This window comes from Protopterus annectens, chromosome 11.part0, assembly GCF_019279795.1.
Source record: "Protopterus annectens isolate FY-2018-M chromosome 11.part0, PAN1.0, whole genome shotgun sequence".
NCBI classification, from domain to species: Eukaryota; Metazoa; Chordata; order Ceratodontiformes; family Protopteridae; genus Protopterus; species Protopterus annectens.
In genome coordinates, this window is record NC_056745.1 from 252,829,503 (window position 1) to 252,852,895 (window position 23,393).

Consider the following 23,393-nt stretch of genomic DNA (forward strand, 5'->3'; position numbering starts at 1 on the left):
GCTACCACTGAGATTTTCCTTGGTATGAATTATATATTTTTTTCACCCTTCCCATCTTTTGGATCTTTATCATCTTTCATCACTTTTCAAGGAGGTCACCCCTTTCTGGGGTCTTTGCCTGGTCAGTGCCTCACCTTATTTGTCAACAGTGGGAGGTGATAGCAGATAATCAGGATGTCATTACCCTGCACAATACCAATTTATTTTTTAATGCCCTTCTACACAAGATAGGCTATATGTTCATGTGGCAGAAACTCCGACACATTCCCATGAGATAATATAGTTGATCATCAGCTACGCAGTCCTTCCTCTCACCACTGGCTTCTCAAATAATAGGGTATACCTTGTAATTTTCTCTATAAGAAACAAAAAACTGATCACCTGTATTTTTCATAGTACTTGTGACTCAATGGAGTGACATGTAATGTAAGCTATAATGTCTAGCATATACAGCATCTCAGGCACTCTGAATATTCCCAGAGATGCACATTTCTGTTATTTGTATATTAGTATGTAGAGTTAAGTTGCTGTTTTCTAACTCTAGTTGCCTTCTTGCTTTTATACATATTATTATATAGTTTTAATTGAGGTTTAAAATAGTCGTGCTCGCAAAAATTGCTGGTGCCTTGCTAATTGTACAAGTGACCATCATAACATCATACTAAGTAAGATGTGCATACCATGAAACTATGAATTTTATTAAAATGAAAATCACAAATCTCTCAAAAGCAGCAAAAATGTATTTTACTTAATGGGCTACTGTTGCTGGAAACATACACCATTATAAAAAAAATAACCACTCAAAAAGGTGTGTTTGTTTCAAACAGTTTTCATGAATCAGTCCAGTGAAATAGTACTTGCTGACTGTGCAGTGATACATGCAGGCATATTCAGTCTGAAGCATTCAAATTCAGAGGATGGAGGAAGAAGTATTTAACTTTTAACGTTCCTGTTACCCAAACCTCAGGTTTCATACTATATACCAGTTGTGTAAACACGTGTGTGTGTGTGTGTGTGTGTGTGTGTGTGTGTGTGGGTGGATATGCACATGTGTGCATGTGGGTATGTGCGTGTGTGTGCGTGCGTGTGTGTGTGTGTGTGTGTGTGTGTGTGTGTGTGTGTGTGTGTGTGTGTGTGTGTGTGTGTGTGTGCGCACGCGCATGTGGGTGTGTGCATGTAGGTGTGTGGGTGTGTGCATGTGTGTGTGCATGTAGGTGTGTGTGTGTGTGTGTGTGTGTGTGTGTGTGTGTGTGTGTGTGTGTGTGTGTGTGTGTGTGTGTGTACACAACAGTGTTCTTTTCTGAGACTTTGGTATTCTGCATTTTAAGCTGCACAATAACACCCCAGGACAGTGTAAAGGAATGCTGGCACATTACAAGATAAATGAGACATGAAAGTGTTTTTCCCCCAATAGTCATTAACCTTGCACAGTATGTCAGATGATGTGGTCTTGTGGGCATGTGATTGATTAAAATACCATGCAATTAATCCTGCATGCTTGTCTTGCTTTTGATTAAAGCCTTGTTTTTTTTCCCTTTGCTTTTAGGAGAAATCTGCACTGGACAGCTTAAGCCAACAGCTGACAGTGAAACCCAATGACGATAGCAAGTTCAGCCACTCCATGATGGATTTCAATCTGAGTGGGGATTCAGATGGTTAGTACCATGTGCTCAAGATTGGGGGATTCAGATGGTCAGTACCATATGCTGAGGATTGGGGGATTCAGATGGTCAGTACCATATGCTGAGGATTGGGGGATTCAGATGGTCCGTACCATATGCTCAGGAGTGTTCTTTAAACTGGCACTCATGTTTGATTGAAGATATAAATTGATGGCTGTACATAATTAATCTTCCCATTTTGTACATTCTCTGTGTATTTCTTTTATTAATGCATTATTTCCCTGTATCCAACTTATCTTATACAAGGTTGTGGGACATATGTAGCCTATCCTGGAAAACAGTGCATGTAAGGCAGAAAAACAGTCCGTGATGGATCATGTCACTCCTTAGTAGAAAGAATGCACAGAAATACACACACACACACACACACACACACACACACACACACACACACACACACACACACACACACACACACACACACATGCTCACATACTCACACACACACACACACACACACACACACACACACACACACACAACACTCACAAGTAACAGACTGCCAACTCACCTATCAATGTTTCTTTGGTTTGAAGGAGGATATCAGAGACCCTGGCAAAAACAATGTTGACACAGAGACCAACTTGTACTCTCTACACTGGAAGCACACCAGCCATAAACCAGAATGGAAAATCAAATGCTGTAGTGCAGTAATGCTAGCAGCTACACTACTGTGCTACATAACTTCCCCCAATACTTACTATCAAGAATGTATTCCATATTTCTAATATTATCTTAACCCTTACAACTTATTTTTCATTCAGATTCGGAGTCTTGTGCTATAACATTGCAGTTTAGTTTCATAGAAATGACTACAAAGTCACAAATGAGAAAAACTTGTTCAGGAGTGAAGAAGCCATCATTGTCCCCTGCCCCATGCTTTATCTCTTTGATTGGCAACTTCAGATCTGAGAGTGATGTAGGCATAAAAATACGTGTTCAGCTATGTTTGGATTTGTGCTTAAGGTGTTAAGTATAGGGTTATATGAAGACCCAAGGGTTTGGATTTGCAACCCTGTGATTTCTGAACACACAAAAGTTCATTTAATTTGCCCCCCCTTCATGGACCTTTGAAAAAGCTGCTCCTCAGTGGGCTGAGCTGCAGTGGAACATAGTGGCATTGAGTGGAACCTTTTAGTAAAGATGAAGATGTTCATCGTGTTACCCTGCTGCAGTCATCACACTTGGGTTATCCTGTCGTCAGGCGGCCCTGCAGTCGGCTGGAATTCCAAAGTCTTGGTCCGACGTCGGTTGCTGTCACTTCTTCCCTGACGTCAGTGCGCCAGGGGTATATATAATGCAACCAACGCCATTTTCTTCAGTCTTTCTTGCCGCGCGGTACCCGAAGCAGAAGCAGTTTGCAAGTGCCGGTCGGCCTACTACTGAGATTTTCGAATTCGAATTTCAGACCGAAGTCTTCTATAAAGCTAAGTACCCCGTTGGAGAAACTTTTCTTGCCTCAGACCGATGTCAGAAAAAGTTAACAATTGTATTTCTTGTGGGAAGCAAATACCTCATAAGGATTTTCATTCTTTTTGCATACCTTGCCTAGGCCCAGACCATGACATCACTAGTTGTCGTTTTTGTGCTAGGTTTAATAAGCTTACTATTAAAAGACACTTTGATTTCACACAACACTACTTCGGTAGGAAATTTAACTACACCATGTCGTCGGAGCAACTGACTACCGGCGTGCACAAAAAACGCAAGGATAAGGACAGACAGCCCAGGCCTAAGCCAGATTCCGAGGCCTCGGCTGGTCCTGTCTCCAGTTCTCCTGTCCTCAGTGAGGCCCCGACACAGCCCCTGACTACCTCAGATCTGGAACCCAAGACCGCTTCAGAAATTTTGATGGAATGTACCAAGGCCGACGCAGCCATTTAGCTCAGGCCCTACCAACGACATTGCTGAAAAAGATGTCGGTGCTGCAGAAATGCCATCGGTTTCTGAAGGCGTTTTCAGACCGATGACGCTCACCATTAAATCATATTCTAAAATGAAAACTCCTATTAAATCTAAAAAGACTGCACTTCAGTCCCCTGTTCAAGGCCCCATGCCTAAGAAACAGCTGCTCAAAAATGGCTGAAGATTTGATTACTTTAATCAGGGGTTCCCAGCCCCCTCCTGACAAAAGGCCTAGACAAGAGGAAGATTATGCATCCTCTGAACAAGTGTCCATTTCTTCAGACTCCTCTGAGGACCAAGATTACTCCTTCTCCCCTTATGAAGATTCTGATGCTGAGGATTCCATTCCCTCAGCTTCTCCTCCTGAAGACTATTCCTTTGGGGAAACTTTACACACTATGAGGGAACATTTTCACTGGGAAGGTCAGGACTACTCTGACTCAAAGAAAAGGCTCAGAGAGTTTCTTTTACTCCCCCAACACAGACCACTTGCCATCCCACCAGTTTTAGACATTGTGGATGATGTTTACTTAGAATCCAGTTTTAACCCTGATTCTCTACCTCCTACTTTAACTAAGCCTGACAGATATTATAGAGTGCCTGATTCCCACAAATTTCTTTACAAAAGCCCTGTTGCTGACCCAGAGACAATCTCCCAGGGTCCCAAGGGGGCTAAGGCTTCTATGGCTAAAATTCCTGTACCTTCTGAGAGGGATTCCAGAGCACTAGACAGGTGGGGGAAAAACGTTTACACCTCAGCCACTTTAGCTATGAGGGCACTAAATTGCCAATTTCACATGCTTAAGTATCAGCAATTTCTAATCTCTCAGTTAAAGCAAAAAATTACCACTCTCCCTCAACAATCTGAATTGAAAGAAATGCAGGATCTGTTGCATGCCACTGAACAGGTGGGCAAACATACCTTACAATGTGGGTTTGATTATTTGGAGGCCTCCTGCAGAGCAGCTGTCACTGGGTCTGTTATACCTAGGCATGCTTGGTTAATGGAACAAACTCTTCCTGATCATGTTAAAGCAAAACTTCTAGATGCTCCCTTACAGCAGGATGTTCTTTTTGGAGTTAAAGCAGAAGAAGTCTTAAAGAAAATGGAGGATAAGGCAAAATCTATGCAGACAGTCAAAGATTTCCTACAGGTACAGCCCCCTCGCTTCAGCAGAAACTGGCCAACAAAAAATTGGTCCTTTCCAGCTACAGACAGACCACAGAGGGGTAAATACAGACGCCCAAGGGGCAGAGGACAACCACAAGCCCAGTACAAACCTCGCCAATGGGGCACTGCAACACAGAAGGGAGGAGAAGACAGGTCCCAATCTACCAGAAGGCAAACTCAATGACTTGCACCTCATCTGGCCAAGCAACACTCTTTTGGCAGCCCCCTTGGGAGGAAAACTCGCTCTTTTTTCAGACAACTGGCTCATTGTCACAAAGGACAAATGGGTCCTAGACATAATTTCACGAGGATACAGATTCCATTTTTACACCTTGCCGATGAAAAGAGGAATGCCAAACCTGCCACAAAATCAATGGGCAGAGGCACAAAAACAAATTACAGCTCTCATGGACATGAGAGCCATTCATCTGGTACCTACTCGAGAGCAAGGCCAAGGATTTTACTCAAGACTCTTTCTAGTTCCCAGAAAGGACAATGCCTGGAGACCAATTCTGGAACTTGCAATTCTAAACACTTACTTACAAGTACCCAAATTCAAGATGCTAACACTACAGCCGCTTCTTCCCATGTTGGGCAAGGAAGCATGGCTAGTAACGTTGGACCTCAAGGAGGCATACCTGCATGTCCCTATCAGACAAAGTTGCAGAAGATGCCTCCGTTTCATTGCAGGCTCAACCCATTACCAATTCTCTGCACTGCCCTTTGGCTTATCTACTGCGCCCAGAGTCTTCACAAAATGCCTGGCACCAGTAATTGCAAACTGCAGACAAAGAGGAATTCAAATATACCCATACCTGGACGACTGCCTCATCCAAGCAGAAAGCAAGAACATTCTATTACATCATCTGGCTTTTGTGAAGCATCTACTAAATTGCCTGGGGTACACAGTAAACGAAAAGAAGTCAAAACTAGTACCCTCACAAAATATGACATTCCTGGGTGCCAGCTTGAATACAACGGCCCAAAACGCTTATCTGACTCCAGACAAACAACTACAACTGACTCAATATTTCAAAACAATGGCAACAAAGTCCCAATTTACTGCAAGAAAAATTCTGCAGGCCTTGGGCTTCATGGCATCTTGCATACTACTAATACCATTTGCAAAGCTGCATATGAGGAAATTACAGTGGTACCTAAAAAGTGTATGGTCTCAACACAGCCACAGCTTGGACACAATGATATCTCTCATTCCCTGCCAACAACAGGAGTTTCTATGGTGGTCACAGGCATGTCACCTCAACAAGGGTCATCCTTTCATCTTGCCCCCAGCCAGGCAAACTATCACAACAGATGCATCAGATTATGCCTGAGGGGCTCACATGGCAGGACAGTGCGTTCAAGGCGTATGGACTGCAGATCAAAGGAATCTGCACATCAATCAAAAAGAGATGCTAGCTGTACAGAAAGCTCTGACAGCCTTCAAGGATCTATTACATCCAGGACAACTGACAATAAAGACGGACAACACCACAGTAATGTGGTACATAAACAAACAAGGGGGTACTCACTCCTACCCTCTGTGCAGGCAAGCAATGACCTTATGGAACACAGCTCTGGCTTACCAAGTTCAGTTACAAGCTCAATTCCTGCCAGGACAGAAAAATACATTGGCAGACGACCTCAGCAGAAACATCATGGATCCCCACGAGTGGAAACTAGATCCACAAGTATTTACAATGATAACTCAAAAATGGGGCCTTCCATACATAGACCTGTTTGCCAGCCCTCAAAACTATCAACTTACAAAATTTTGTACAAGGGCATTTCACCATCAAGTGTGGAAAGTGGACGCACTCTCTTTCAGTTTGAAAAACCTGACAGTATAGGCCTTCCCTCCATTGCCTCTCCTCACAAAGTTACTTCTGAAATTCAAAAAGGAGAGACCACGACTGATTCTCATAGCCCCAGACTGGCCACGCCAGCACTGGTACCTGCTGTTGAGGAATATGGCCCACGGCCCACCATGGATATTACCAAAAATTTCCCATTTACTCACACAACAAAACAATCAGATTCTTCACAGCCAGCTCAAAACCTTAAATCTGGCTGCATGGCAAATCAACTAAGCATCCAGCCAGCCCCTCTTTTCCAAGCAGTTATGGATGTTATTCTGGAAGCTAGGAGACCAAGCGCCAGGAAGGCTTATTCGGACAAATGGAAAAGGTTTTGTGCCTGGAACCAATCTAAAGGCCAAGACACAATTCAGCCTCACATGCCTCACATTCTACAGTATTTATCTGAGATGTTGCACAAAGGACTTTCTTTCTCTTCCATTAAAGTCCATGCTTCAGCTATTTCAGCCCACTACAACACGGATCCACCCTTATTTTTGCATCCACTTCTAAGGCAGTTCCTCAGAGGGGCAAAAAACATTAGACCACCCAGGAGAGCACCTACACCAACATGGGACCTCAATTTTGTTCTGGAAAAACTAACGCTACCTCCCTTTGAACCAGCTTTCTCTGCAGATCTTCAGTTCCTATCATGGAAGACTGCCCTGCTGCTAGCAATAACTTCAGCTAGAAGAGTCTCAGAGCTACAGGCACTAATGGCAGTGGAACCTTTCCTCATTTTTCATCAAGACAGAGTTTCTCTACAAACTAATCCTTCCTTTATGCCTAAGGTGGTTTCCAGTGTGGCTTTAAATCAAACCATCCACTTACCCACCTTCTTCCCAAATCCACAGAACAAAGGTGAGAGACTCCTGCATTCCTTGGACATTCACAGGCAACTTCGTTACTACTTGGACAAAACTAAGGCTTTCAGAAAATCTGACCAGCTCTTTGTATCCTATGCTACAGCTTCTCAAGGGAAGGCTACATCAAAGCAAACCTTTTCCAAATGGATAGGTCATTGCATACGTTTTTGCTATACCCATCATGGAAAACCAGTTCCTGCTACCATTAGGCCCCACTCTACCAGGGCAACAGCTACTTCTACAGCCTTTCTCAGGGGGGTTCCAACCAAGGAGGTTTTGGAAGCTGCAACTTGGAGTTCAGTACACACCTTTACCAAACACTATCACTTACCACTTTACTCTAAGACCAGGGCGGGCTTCACCACTGCAGTTCTGTAGGGCCTTTTAGCCTCCTCTAACCCTCTATGATACCTCCACCCATCCTTAGCTTTGGGATTCAACCTAAGTGTGATGACTGCAGCAGGGTAACACGATGAACATAGTACAGTTTTGTACCTACCATAAATGTAGATGTTAGCGTGTACACCCTGCTGCAGTCCAGATTACCCTCCCTCCATCCCCTCTGACCTACTGGCTAAATCTCTTCAATACCTTCCTGATGTATTTGCTTATAGCTGAAGGGATTTTGTGTTTGTGCAGGTTTACTCAATTTGGTACTAATTACTGACCACCTTTTTGGGGGCACCTGACATCTGGGGCAAGAAAAACTGAAGAAAATGGCGTTGGTTGCATTATATATACCCCTGGCGCACTGACGTCAGGGAAGAAGCGACAGCAACCGACGCAGGACCAAGACTTTGGAATTCCAGCCGACTGTGGGACCGCCTGACGACAGGATAACCCAAGTGTGATGACTGCAGCAGGGTGTACACTCAAACATCTACATTTATGGTAGGTACAAAACTGTACTTTTCATTACTGGTCCTTGATATAGTCTATACAGCACTTCAGCAAGTCATGCAGACTCCTTGTCTGAGACATTTTTTCTGGACTTTTGCCCTCACAGGGGAACATATCATCCACAGCAGCCAACACCCACATTCTCTGTGTCACCTCCACAGTATATCCCTTTCTCCTTCAGCATACAGCCAGACTGCCTCATATACAGGTCTAGCCCTGCAGTTTATTTTTAATTAACATTTTTTTCAGCTTTTGGAACTATACCTGTGTGGCAATCATGTCACCTGATGGCCTAGCGCAGTCAAGGGATGGGAGAAATAGAAATCACGTTCTGTGCATTGCATAGTTGCAACTAGCTTATCTATAAAGCATTTTGTCACTAGTCAACAATTCCACTGTCAAACAATGAAAAATAAAACTTTTGCTGGTCATATCCAGACACATGTTTGACAAATATCGGCACACATGGAGCAGTTTACATTTTTAAAGTTCATAAAATAGATATAACTGTTTAAGTTTACTAGATAGGTTCTAAATCAGAATGGTTCAGCTACTTAAGGGGTAGAAAACAAAAAACATTGAAAAAAGGTATAGTCAGGAGCCTAAGAACAGAATTAACATTTAAAGTTTAATATACTGCTTTCATCAGAAATTATTCACCCCAAAATTTCAAGCACTTTTTATATAAAAACCTACCAATGAAAAACTCTAATTCATTATTCAGTTAAATGCTAAACCAGTTAGAAAAACATTTAAAAAACTTCATAAATGGTAAAACATATGTACACAACAGGAATAAAAAAGTACAAAAATACAAAAGAAGTACAAGAACATTCATTTGCAAACCTTTAGCCTTTTGTTCTTTAGGAAATGCTTAATATCAACACATTCATTTAGACCTGGATACTTGTCTTCTCTTAACTTTATTTGCCATTTAGCTTCCCTTGTCTCTACTCTACTTTTAAAGTCACCTCCTCTTAAGTCTGGTAGGACAAGTCCTAACACAGAGAATAAGACATTTTTGTATTTCTTACAAGTTATGGAATGCTTATACAATGCATTTCTCTTATCTTTAGTTTTGATGCAACAGTGGGGTGGCCACGGTGGTGCAGCGGTTATCATTGTCGTCTCACAGCAAGAGGTTCTCTGGTTCAATCCTTGGCTGGGATGCCTTCTGTGTGGATTCTGCATGTCCTCCCTGTGGTTGCGTGGGTTTCCTCCAGGTGCTCCGATTTCCTCCCACATCCCAAAGACATGCTGTAGGTGGATTGGACACTCTAAATTGGCCCTAGGCATGAGTGCGTGCATGTGTGTGCCTTTTGTGGAAGGTTGGGTGTCAAGCTGGCAACTCGACACTGTAAAAACTCCACTGACAATCATGAGCAGACAGGTGATCCATTGTGGCGACTCCTAACCAGGAAAAGCCGAAAGAAGAAGAAGTTTTGATGCAACACTGATGTTCGTTAATCCTCTTATCAAGGCTTCTAGTTGTCATGCCAATATAGAAGGCATTGCATCCTGAACACATGCTGATATAAACTACCCTCACTGACTTGCAAGTAAACCTCCCTGGGACAGTCATAATTTGTTAGATCATATAAGTAAAATTATATGGTCCTTCTGAAATAAATCTGCATGCATTAGAAAAAACACGTTTGTAAGTACCCTTACTTCTTACTGCCTCTGGTAAAGAGACTTTTGTGCTGTCCTTTTGTAACAAAACTTTTAAGCTGTTAGTTTTCTTATGAACAAACTTGGAAATGTTACCTATAGCCCTAATGAGGTCTGGGTTGCCCTCTAAAATAACTTCTTGAATGGTATCTGCATCTACAGACATGTCTAAAAAACAGACATTAATCCTATCAATGTAACCTTCTTCCATTTCCTTGTGGACAGGCTGACTAAGACTAACAGACTGACTTAGAATAGGTTGGAAAACAACCCACCTGTTTTCTATAATTTCATTAGCAGCTTTTGATAACAAATTTTCACTAAACCCCCTTTCTTGAAATAATGAAGTAATAAATGTAATCTCATTTTTAAACCTTAATTCATCAGTGATCATCATGGAGGCCCAAATATACTGGCCTCCTGTGATTATCTCTTCATAAAGTAGGGATAGGTACTATTGAAGTGAAGATAACCATTAGAAAAGGTTTATTTCTTGTATGTACAACTTTCACACTTCTTGTCATTGACGATCCTTTCCAAAAACTTAACCTTCCAACCTGTCCCTCCAAAAGTGAACTTTAAAAATTCTCTGACCTTGTTAAGGTCTTCAAGAAATATGCTATGGAAAAGTTTTAAACGTGCAGGTCAGTGAGGGTAGTGTATAACAGCATGTGCTCAGGACGCACTGCCTTTTTTGTTGGCATGACAAATAGAAGCCTTGAGAAGAGAATTAATGAACATCAGTGTTCCATCAAAACTAAAGAAAAGAACAATAAGCATTCCATCATCTGTAAGAAATATAAAAGCTGTTTATTCTCTGTGTTAGAACTTGTCACACCAGACTTAAGAGGAGATGACTTTAAAAGTAGAGCAGAGACAATGGAAGCCGAATGGCAAATAAAGAGCAGGCAATTATCTAGGTCTGAAATAATGTGTTAATATCAAGTATTTCCTAAAGAACAAAAGGTTAAAGGTTTGTAAATGAATGTTCTTGTACTTGTTTTGTAATTTTGTACTTTTTTATTTCTGTTATGCATATATGTATTACTACTGATAAAGTTTTTTTTGAGATTTTTCTACCTGGATTAGCATTTAAAGTGTTAAGTAAAGAATGAATAATGAATCTGAGATTTTCATTGGTAGGTTTTTAGCTTGAAATGTTGGTACTTTTCTGTTAATGGGGCAACAAGCGTGGTGCAAAATATACATGGAAAAGTAACACATAACTTATCCGAATTACATGCTGACATTGTCAACACATGCAGTACCAAAGTTCACTTTAGCACAAAAACCAAAAACAAAGTTTCATTACTGTGTAATAAGCTCCCTGAAACACCAGTACTTTCAAATGTATACACCTCATCTATAACGGAAAGGTAAAGAGTAATGTAGCCATATTACTCCAAGAAGTCTAGATTCAGCAGTTTTGCTACCAGCAGTAAACAGCCAAAGCTCACAGTTAGCAACACTTGCTGCAGGGATTTTTGACTTTCACTTTCTTTAACCATACAGAAGTCTGAAGCTCATCTCTTCGCCCAATCTTTCTTTGCCGCTACTCTCAAAACATGCACAAAACTTTCACCAAATGAATTTCAGCAATATTACGGCCAACAGCACTTTACAGAAGATTCGCTGAATCAAAGCGTACCTCTTAGATGCTGACCTGCTGAATTCAGACACTAGTAAATAGCTCTACCATGCGAGTAATTCAAATACATTAAGAAAGAAGGAATTGCTGGATTGCTAGGTACTCCGTTAAGAGTACAATAGGTCTTCTTTAATCCCTTCATGCTCGACTTTCAGACTGTGTACATATATTTGGTGACACCTGTTGCCCCATTAATGGAAAAGTACCGATATTTTTAGTTGAATAGTTTCTGATGACATCTTGTTGGATGAAAGTGGTATATTAAACTGTGAACGCCAATTCTGTTCTTGGACTCCTGACTGTTTTTTTTTAAGTGGTTTTTGGTTTCTAAGTTCTTATTTTACAACTGGTGGAACTGTCTTATTTTTATAGTTACTTAAGTGGTAGATTGACTTTAGATGCTGTCTGAGTAAAGGCATTTGGGATAGTTTGGTTTGGAGCCTACACTTTAAACATACATTAAACATATCGTCACAACATAATAAGCTTCAGGGTATGCTGCATTTTGTCAAACTCGCTAAGAGACAAGTAGTGGTGCGCTGTCACTGACTGCAGAAGAACCTCATGTTCTTCATCCTAGTGCCAGCCATCTAGTTCTGGAGGTCAGAGTAGTTTTTAACACAAATGTTTAAGCACTTTCCACACTGTTGCTCATTTTAGTCCTTTCCCATATAAATGTATATATTGCTTGCTGACTGCAAGGGTTATACTAAGAAGCATGCACAGTTAGCAATTTTTTTATGGATTTGTCTAATAATGCATAATCCCCATACATCATTTTATTCTGTACGCCACATGGGCAGAGCACCAAGAGGGTGATACAAAGTAAATTTAAGGCATCTTAAAATTTAAGTAGTAAACCACTAAAAATAAACTGTTAAAGTAAAATACATAGGACAGACTTTGATATGCTCATTAGAAAAGCATTTCAAGAAGTAACATTCATTTTTGTGCTAGAGAAGAGAGATGCTGTAGTTTGTTGGTAACGGCAAATAGTAATTCAAAAATCAGTTCATCTCTATGTACTGTTCATGTTTGCGTGTTTGTCAGTTTATTCTGGTCTGTGCAGTTGTTTTCATTTTTCCCCTTGTTATCTATTTAATTTCCATTATATCCCGTCTGCTAACCACATGGTTCATAGAGCAGATCAAAAACAAAAGATAAATAAAATAAATGGCAAGTTCTCCTTCTTGTGAGTCACTTTAAGTATATTTTATTCAGGTCTGCTTTTCTTCCCCTTCTAAATAGGAAGTGCCGGTGTGTCAGAGTCAAGAATATACAGAGAGACTCGTGGTCGAGGCAGCAGTGAACCCCATATCAAACGTCCAATGAATGCCTTCATGGTATGGGCAAAAGATGAGAGAAGGAAGATTCTTCAGGCCTTCCCTGATATGCACAATTCCAACATCAGTAAGATACTTGGTAAGGGTTGGTCTTGCCACACAGCTTTGTTAACCTGGTTATATGTGCATAGGAAGGACAAAAATCTAGGGTAAATTTCTGTATCACTGTAGAAGGTAGAAAAATGTCTAATCGAAAGGAGAAATCATGGCTGAAGGGAAGATCTTGGATTTGCCACTTCTGAGCATTTATGTATAGCAAAGAATGGTTCTTAAGAGCACAAATGGTTGATCTATGATCAATATTTATGTTCTTAATGCTATGATTGCTACAGGTATTGTTTCCTACAGCTGAGTCAAACATGGTTGCATTGACTGTCAGGTCTGTTTTGAAGGAATATAAGACAGGGTAGCTCAAAGATAAGGAACCTGCTCCAGTCTGTCCAGATGATGATGCTTCTATTAGAAATATGTTTTGGTCCTGAAAATTCCCATCCCTTTTCTGTACTGTTATTTGACCACAGAAGTAGTATATATACAAGTTAAATTGTATGAAGGGTAAATAGCTTTGTCAGCATAGCCTTTTCAAGATACTGGGATTTATGTTAGTTTCCTTCTTAGAGTCATTGCTAGTATTTTTTTTTTTTTGCATGGAAGTCTAACAACCTTCAGTTTATTACCAAATGTCAGAAATCCCTGAATATCAGAATTTGTTTTCCATTCCCTTCTCTTTTGCACATTTGCTGTAGTTTGCAATCACTGATGTAACAAATGTCCCACCTGTATAGAAACAGAGCACCTTTTTTGTCTTACCTAGAATGGTAACAAAAAAAAAAACAAATTATGTAAATGTACCCAGATGAAGAAGTCAAAAGAGAAACACTTATTTAAGAAATGCATCTCTAGGTAACTGATACACAGTAGTGAATACTATTTGTACCAGACTTTATTTTTCAGAAAGTTATTTTTTCATCAACTTCTTCATGCACGCACACACACATGCACATATGTACAAATTACACACATCAAGAATTATCTCTAAATAAACTAAGACTGGGCTATTGGAATTCCTATGGGATCAGGGGAAAAACACTATAAAATATCCATTTAGATGAATAACAGCACTCAGATTTAAAATTGCTGTTTTCTATTTAAAAGCTGCAAGGCTGCTTGATATTTTGATATTTCATTGCTAATTGTTATGGATAACACCCTCTGACAATGGGATGCAAATGTGCTCTGCTTTACACAGAAGCTCAAGTTGGACTGACATTTTATATGATCTCATGGGATTTCTTCTGACATTTTAAAGGGCTTCTGAGCACTTTAAAATACACTGAAATCTGGTTTTAATAAGCCACTACACTGAAATTGTTAACATAAGCAATTGCCGTTTACAGTTTGGCCATACATCAGGGGAAATGGGGACATCTTTTTCTTATTAAATATACAGAGGTTGGAGCAGAATGTGCAAATTCAATGCAGATTCTCTGAGTGTGACATACAATAAATTTCAGACAATCTCTGGCTACTGTGCACTGCAGTTTTTGGTGTGGAGCAAGTGTTACATATATTCACAACCACTAAGTACCTGTTATATGATCCATTTCTGAAATATTACAGCTGAAACTGCACAGTTCCTTCATCTGGAGGCCTGTATAAGCATTCTATACTGAGTAAAATCCTTTGGTGAAGAAAATGATTGCTGAAAGCTTAGGCAAAACTTTGTTAAAAAAAAACGTTCCGCACATTGTCATCTAATTCTTTAAATTCACACAACAAAGATGTACCAGCGTACTTTCTCTCTTTGCAGCTAATTGTTGATAATACATTAATTCATTTTAGTGTGCACAGTGCCATATGTAAATTTAAATACTGATCTTTAAATGAAAGAAGTAGCATTTTTAAATCAGTCCTGCATGAGCCTACGATGTCTAATTTTAGGTTTGGGTACACTGTATTATTTGTGTTTATATCTGGTTACATTTGTCCTCGGGGAAAAAAAATGAAAACTGATAACGCTATTTCTGCATCTTTCTTAGGTTGAATGCAGCCAGTGTTTTGAACATTTGGATAGTTTAAATAATTATTGGGAGGTCTGCTTTGTTAGATATCATTTTAAATGATATGAAATCCTCAAAAAGGTTTTTCAGATATGTTAGTAGTGAAATTAAGTTGAGGCAGGTGGGCTAGGGAAATTATGCCAACATATTTAATCATGGATAAAAAGAATGTAATGCATAATTGTAGCTGTTGATTTCTTGTTCTTTGGTTATTGCAGAAGGGCAGGGGTGAGGGGTGAGGTTAGAGATCCTATTAAAATGTGTGATTAGAAAATGCACATCTGCAAAAGGGAGGCAAAAACATATCATATTAGAAAACTAATGGCAAAATTAGCTGCAAAAGCAAAAAAAAAAAAAAAGAAAAAGAATGTTTGGATAAGTCTGAAATCCATGGAGACTTGGACATGGGTCTGGGGGTGCGGCAGGAATTCCGCTTAAAAATAAGATGTGTCTTGTGACCTAGGTATGGCAAGGTTTACAGATAACAATGTCATAGTAGGATTGAAAGAGAAGTAGAATTGTCTATAAACAAAACATCATAAAGAGAATGTTGACAAAGCCAGAGACAGAAATCAAAAGCAAAACATGTTTACGTAACCAGTTTTGTCATAATTTCAAAAGGAAGAGTACATGAGGGGACCAGTCTACAGCTTAAAAAATAAGTCATTTTCTAAGATTAGTCAGATTTAATTTATGAAAAAAGTAGAATGAGATCAGTGTGGTCATCTTACTCTAACTTGGACTACAGGGAGCTCCACTCACAAGGAAAAAGCTTTAGTGGAACTTGTTTCATTCAGCATGAGATGACATTTGACATTTGTCTCAAGTGCCTTCTGCATTTTATATGGGATGAAAGTTTGCTATGTAAAGTGAGCAGACTGTTGGAAGTGTAGGAATATTTCAGAAAGAAAACTGAATAACAAGCATTAAGTGTGTATAACTTAGTATTGTCAATCCGTTGTGTCAGCACATACTTATTGCTTAAAAAGCTTGTATTACCCAAGAAAAACATGAACGTATCTATAGCTGTCCATTTTGTGTGCTTTTGTTCATTTTCTCCTACATGCACGCACACACACAGAGACATACACACACACACACACACACACACGCGCGCGCACACACACACATATATATATATATATATATATATATATATATATATATATATATTTATATACATACATCTAGGACTTTTGATCAAAAAGCCCAAATACATTACCACCAAACACATTTTAACAAAAGCGCTTTCATCGAAAAAGCGCTTTCGTTAAAGTATGTTAAAAAAAAAAAAACACAAAATCTACTTGAATGCAGGGGGCAAACCTCCCTGCACCCCACCCCCCTCTACTTTAAAATTCTCACTCCGAGGTTTCACTACAGTAGGGAAAAGGGAATTTTTCCTTACTGCACCATTGTATGACTGGAACAACAAGCATACTTATGCGAAAGCGCTGTTTCGGTGAACAGCAGTTTCGTGGAAGTATTCTCACCAAATTGGGATTCGGTGAAAGATGCAGTTGAGCATCTGTACTGATCCCATATATATATATATATATATATATATATATATATATATATATATATATATATATATATATATGGGTCTACTTCAAATAAGTGAAAACCCATGTATTCAAATCTGAAATTACCGAGACAACTGTACTGAAAGTGCAAAACAACAAAAATTTAAAACACTGAATATCACATAATCAGAAATAGGTTACTTACTTTTCGTAAGATGCAGCATTATAAAAAAAGAACGGTGATGGTTCTCACACAGATTTGGGCGTGCTGTGGGTGTTTACCCTTTTCTTGAATGTAGTGTGATCTCAGAGTTGATATATTTAATTTTCAGGGGGTGTGGAGGGCACAGGGGGAATCTCCCCCTGAAAAAATGTAAGACAAAATAAATAATGTCCTCAGACTGTTAGATGGTGGGCTTGATGTTGGCAAACTGTTAAAAATGGTAGTACAAATTCGGTGGCTGTTTTTGGTTATGTGACATTCACGGTTTTAAATTTTCATTCTTTTGTACTTTTGGTAGAGTCGACTCTGTAATTTTGTGCAAAAATGGGAAAAGGGTTGCAGATGGATGGAGATATGAATTTATATAAGAAATTTAGTCAGGTAATGTTTCCATTTTGATAGAACTTTCTCTCTCTTTTTCTTTCAGGGTCTCGTTGGAAAGCCATGACAAATTTAGAAAAGCAGCCTTACTACGAGGAACAAGCCAGGCTTAGCAAACAACACCTAGAGAAGTATCCAGACTACAAGTACAAGCCTAGGCCAAAGAGGACATGCCTCGTGGATGGCAAGAAACTGAGGATTGGGGAATATAAAGCAATTATGCGTAACAGGCGTCAGGAGATGAGACAGTATTTCAGTGTTGGGTAAGGTACAACATTCTTTACCTTTCTAAATGACAGTTTATGAATACAGCTACTTTTAAGTCTGGGGATAAGACTGCATTTTTACTATCCATTGGAGCACTGTATGTTAAATGATTGATCAGAGTCGCACAGTGCTGTAGTTTTGCAAGTAGAAATTAATCGAATGAAACATCAGTCTGGTAGATGGACCTAGCACTCTGTTTATTGTTGCAAAGAGCTAAAGCTAAAAATGTTATATTATTTGATTATTGAAATATTAAATGGGAAACTATTGGCCTACTTTTCTCCATCATATTGCACATGGTTGTCACTTCTAGGAACAAACTTGACTGTACATTGGCTTTGTCTGTATATCTTTATGTTAGTACAGAAAACATAAACTCGAATGTAATGAAGTCATTTGAAGGAACATGTAGATGCAATGAAAGTGGAGTAGGCATACAGAAATAATTCATATCATACATACAGCATCAAAGGACATATCATGTTATTTGTACAACAAATTGGTGCAATCTGTTTTTATCTTACACAACCTGATAGTGATTTGTGAACTTAGATCTAAGTGAATGTACTAGAAAGTATTACAGACAAGTAATCACAAGTTTCTCACTGTAAAATTCAGGTAGCAGTTGCAATGGTATACTGAACCAAGAGTCAGCTGTCACACTGAAATATTTAGAATCTTCATATTTAAAAAGTTATGTAATACCAAATTAAATGTTATTTAATTTACAAAGTTTTCAGTAATTCAGATGAAGCATTTCAGCATATTCTTTCTTATGATTAGGCTATTTAAACTGAATACGCACTGGTAGAAATGTAAGTTTTACATTAGGAATGCAGCAGATTTTTCTGAGTCTGTTCATTTTGTTGTAACATCTGTGTATAAAGATTGCCAAGCTATATGTTCATGAGAAGGTTTGAAAATAAAAGCAGCTAAAAACATTGGAAGTTTCAAAAATGAAAAGCTGCTGATGAAAGGCTTTTACAACATTTTGTATCAGTTGCTTGCTAATGCATCAGGTACCTGCATCTTTGCTGATCTATTTAGAATGTAAAGCACAGTATACCATTCAAGAAGGCATTTTAGTTTTGTAGTTTGTTGCATGCTCAGTGAAGAATGTTAATGCAGATTAGATTGACTTATCATCTTCTGCTGTTAAATAAATATAATGTGATATAAATGAAATAATTCATTAAATCATATAAATGAGAGCCAGAAGGATCTTTAAAAAGTACTCCCATAGCTGTTAGTGTAGCAGCCATAATTAAAACAGCAGTGTAAATTAATTTAGAGAAAAAGTAATGAAAAAAAATAAACCCCAAGACTTAGAAGATTTTACAGATGAGTTTCAGAAATGTGAACAGTCTGTGCAGCTTTGCTTGCTTAGTCTGCAAGGCTGTGGTGATTCAGGAAGAATCGCTAAGGAATATGGGTAGCAAGTCATTCTAGAGGCGTGCCTCTTGCAAATGAGGCTGAAAAATGTGGCTAGTCAGACCTACGTGATAACCAAAATCTAATAAGTAAAAGTAATAAATACTTAACTGTCAAACTGATACCTCTCTACTTACTGATAAACCTTTCTTTCTGTCTCTCTCTTTATAGGCAGCAAGGACAGATCCCTATAGCAACAGCAGGAGTTGTATATCCAGGAGCAATTGCCATGGCGGGAATGCCTTCACCGCAGATCCCATCAGAGCACTCAAGCATGTCCAGCAGTCCAGAGCCTGGGATGCCGGTCATCCAGAGCACTTATGGTATCAAGAGCGAAGAGCCACGTATCAAGGAAGAGGGACAGGTAGAGGATCTAAATGGAGAAATATATGATGAATTCGATGAGGATGAGGATGACCCCGATGTGGACTATGGCAGTGACAGTGAAAATCACATTGTGGGGCATGGCAATTGAGCACTGGCATGATTACTATCACATGGAACTTCACAAGCCCCAGCTGGTTAGATTTTACCAGTGGACAAGCACATGGACATTCAGATACACTGACTGTTACTTTAAGTTGTAGTCTTAAAAACTAGTCAGGATTTGAACTGACTACTAGACCTCGGCCTTCATTAAAGGCTTAAAAAAAAGAAAGAGAGAAATAAGCTATGGGTAAAATGATGCCAGTAATTCAGCTGCTGTACCCAGGCACTGAAGTCTTACCCTATGACATTTTTGAAAAAAAAAAAAGAACTCTATGGCTGTTTGTTCTACAATGTTCTAGAAAATTCTCACTCAGGTACACAGTGCCAACAAGTGGCTTGTGAATGTGTTTTGTTGTTTTGTGCTACAATTTAATAAAAACATGTACTTTCAGGGTGGGGTAATGCACCTGATATAAACATTTAAACATGTTTTCCCCACCACATCTCCCTCACATTTTTTGAGGGGGTATATTTTCCTTAATTCTGACATGCTGTCGCTACCCTTCCTAAGAGACATTTTCATTTATTACACATCACACTGCATCCTTTTAGCAAGTGCCAAACTTGTACTGAAGTGTTAAAATAGTTTGCATTGTTCCTTATGTCTTAATTTAGGATGGTATTGTGTCTTAGACAATCCCATTTTAACCTGATATACCAGCAGTTGGTGAGTGTTTTTTAAACAGAAACTGAAGGTGCAGTTCTCAGGTGAAAGACAGAGACAGAGAGAAAAACATAAGAAATCAGATTAAATAAGAAATTATTTTATAGCTATGTGTATATGTGTATGTGTGTATGCGCGTGTGCTGAGTATCTGTGGACACTATATGCATCTGTGTGCATGTGTGCTGAGTGTCTATGGACACTGTATGTGTCTGTGTGCATGTGTGTGTGTGTGTGTGTGTGCGCCGAGTGTCTATGGACACTGCATTTGTGTGCATGTATGCCTGTGATTAAGGTCTACGGTACTAATAATATGTTGGACCATTAATAATAACTTGTAGAGGATAATAATCTTCCTCTAATTCTTATCAGTACAGCTGTTCTCTGGGAGGCCTTTCCTTCTTGTGTACCTTTAAAACAATACATTTTTGTTTGGGTGTTCCTTTGTCCATTCTGTAAAGTAGCTTGCAGTTTTGGTTGCTGCTTACAGCAGGCAACTGTCTTGCATCAAATTGCCAGTTGCATTACTGCATAATGCCATAGCATACTACAGTGTTGGGATGTATAGGCTTTTTAACATTAACACCTTCAAGGACACATCTGTATAATTTAAAACAACCTTTTTGTACAGGCATAACAACTTCAACTTGATATTCTGTGCACTGCTTTGGGTTTTCATGCTGTTTGAGGACAACAGTATAGATGAAGGTCTGAAGGAAAATAAAAAAGTGGCTTTGTTTTCATCTGCCTTGTGCTGTAAAGCAGCACTTACAGATGCCTAGTAAGATACTGGAAATTGCAGTCACTTTTGGGTACCTTGCTTGGAAAGCTGACATGAGCAGTGGCTTGTTGAGATGCCACATTGCTGCACTCCCTTGTATCAGGTGTTGTTTAGAATCAGAGGATATCCCACTACCAGGCACCAGTTAGGAGGTTGGATGGGTTTATCCCCAGCAATTTTTTTTCAGTTTTTCTCTCTAAAACTGAAAAGTAAAGTTTTTGTCAACAGCTTGCTCGGGTGTTCTGCTTGGAGTAGCTGATCATATCCTGCATGTCAGTGTTTTTGTTTGTATTTGATGACTGTACTTTTACAATTCAACTGCCTCTTCTTGCTAGTGTTGTAATGCTAATAATTATAATATTATTAATAATAATGGTAATGGTCAGCTGTTCCGAGGTTAGTAAGTTATGTATAATTTATTTTTTCTTTTTAATATTTTTGTTCTTATTTGCAATGCAGCAGACTGTATCTGATAAGCATTTAAACCTTGATAAGCCTTGCATTTAGTTATTTCCATTTCTTTTTTGTTTTGTTTTGTTTTTTGGTCTTAGTTACACATGTCATATTATGTTGCTTATGCAGAAGGAAAGTAATAACAGGATTTTCTTGTACATTAATTGAGACCATTCTGTCATTGCTGATGTTTCTTATTTAATTACCACAGACATTTAGAGCTGATTTCCTGAAGCACTCTATATGGACAGAAATAATTGTTTTTTGTATCATTTTTACATACAATGTGAAAAACGGCAGTTTTTTATTTTTTTATTTTGTTCCCATTCTGTGAACAAATTATTTCTGACTCATGTGAGTTGGCCTCACATTTGCTTAATGCTTCATTTCCACCAATTTTTTAAGGCGCTTTGTTTATTTATGTGACTCTAGTATATAAGGGTACTTTGTTTTAGCTCCAAGGTGGTGTTGCCATGGCTGGCGCAATGGGAACAATTTATGCATAATATTTATGAGTTTTAAAATGATTTTAGTTTGTACAGAATACATAATTCATCTATGACAGCATTTTCCAGCTGAATGAAAAGTGCTACTTAAACCATGTTTTATAAAATGACTATCAGATGTTCCTCAGATTTAAAATCAAAGTCCCTTTTTATTGTAAGACTTTTTTTAAGGCAGACACCTAACTGCATTTATTTTATTATTTTATACCTGTCCACTTTATAGGAAGACCTTTCCCATTTGTTTTCATTTAATTTACAGGGTTAGATTCACATCAACAATATAGGGCTTGCTTCAGCTTGTGTGTTAAACTAATTTGGTCTCACCAGTTTTAGTTACATCAGTATATTTGCTTACATAAATTCTCTTTGTTTACCACATTATGAGCTATAGATCTGTCAGTAGCTCTGAAAAGTACTTGCCTTTACTCAGTACCCTAGCTCAGAATATATTATTCAAACTGCAGTTATAAACAGATAAGGTGGATAAATTTGTTTGTGGCAGACTCGTGCTTCAGAAGGCAACTGTGGGCAAATTACATTTCACTGAAAATGACTTCTGTGATTGTGACCTTTTCTCCTAAGATGACATGACCTTGGAGGTAATTACCAGCAGTGTCTCATAGGTCTCTGTAATAGGGCTACATTTTAAATTATTCTTATTAATTTGAGAAAGATTGTGCAGGTGTCTTCACCATGTGTGTGTGGAGTATGGGTGTGGAGTGGTCCTCACCACCTCTGTGTGGTGTATGGAGATACCCTCTATCACTTCCCTGTGGCTTGTAATTTCAGTAGTTGTGATCAACAGAATTCATAGAAGTGTCCTGTTGATGGAAGATGACTTCATGATGTCTGCCACATCCATTTTATATTCTTTCAGGATCATTCACAATCTTATGTAACAGAACTGGAGGTACTACTCATAAAAGGCAGGTGACTATAGAGATTTGGATTTTTCAGGGTTGCGTCATCTGAAAGAGTATTAACACTTTTTTTCTGATTTTTTTTCCCCACTAGACTGTGGGCAGTAGTAACATTAGCACATAATGCTCAGGCCTGAAACAATGGGGTAGGCCATTGCCTATATCTACTTCCATCCTGCCACCTTGACTTGGAATACAGCTTCAGTTAAATATTTTCATTATACATCTAACTCAGTTTTCTTAAGTCTGTTTGCCTGAGGAAAAAAAAAAAGCACTTAACCCAATAACAACTGTTATCCATCCCACTAGCAGTATTATTCAACAATATGTGTGCCTGCTCATCCATTGCACATAATTATAGTTATAACTGATGCTTTCTTTGTCCTTGTACTGTACTCAGTCTTTGTTTATCCAGTTCCTTTCATCTCAAAGTATGAATTTTGTTTAAGCAGTACTGTTGTATTTCAATCTTCTTTCAACCATGTTTGTGGTTTCCTTCTTTCTCTCAGTTTTATGGTTTCCCAGTCCTGCACCAGTGGTAACCCAGACTGCTTCTGATGCTCCCTTTTTCTAGAACATTCTGCATTTCCTCTCATACAGTGCTTTCAGACTAACGTTTGTTCTCACTGATTCCTGTACCTTGGTCTCTGT

At 38.9% G+C, this 23,393-nt stretch overlaps 1 protein-coding gene across 8 annotated transcripts in view; it reads left to right on the top strand.

The window, feature by feature from the left end:
• Positions 1-22,963, top strand: part of SOX5 (SRY-box transcription factor 5) — a 1,045,264-nt gene extending 1,022,301 nt beyond the window's left edge. For all 8 annotated transcript variants that reach the window (XM_044087686.1, XM_044087685.1, XM_044087683.1 and 5 more), the window contains 4 exons: positions 1,547-1,655; positions 12,948-13,121; positions 17,279-17,495; positions 19,102-22,963. In XM_044087686.1, the coding sequence (XP_043943621.1) occupies positions 1,547-1,655; positions 12,948-13,121; positions 17,279-17,495; positions 19,102-19,405 (804 nt within the window). In that variant the 3' untranslated portion in view covers positions 19,406-22,963. The remainder of the gene's footprint in view (positions 1-1,546; positions 1,656-12,947; positions 13,122-17,278; positions 17,496-19,101) is intronic.
• Positions 22,964-23,393: the final 430 nt, after the last annotated feature.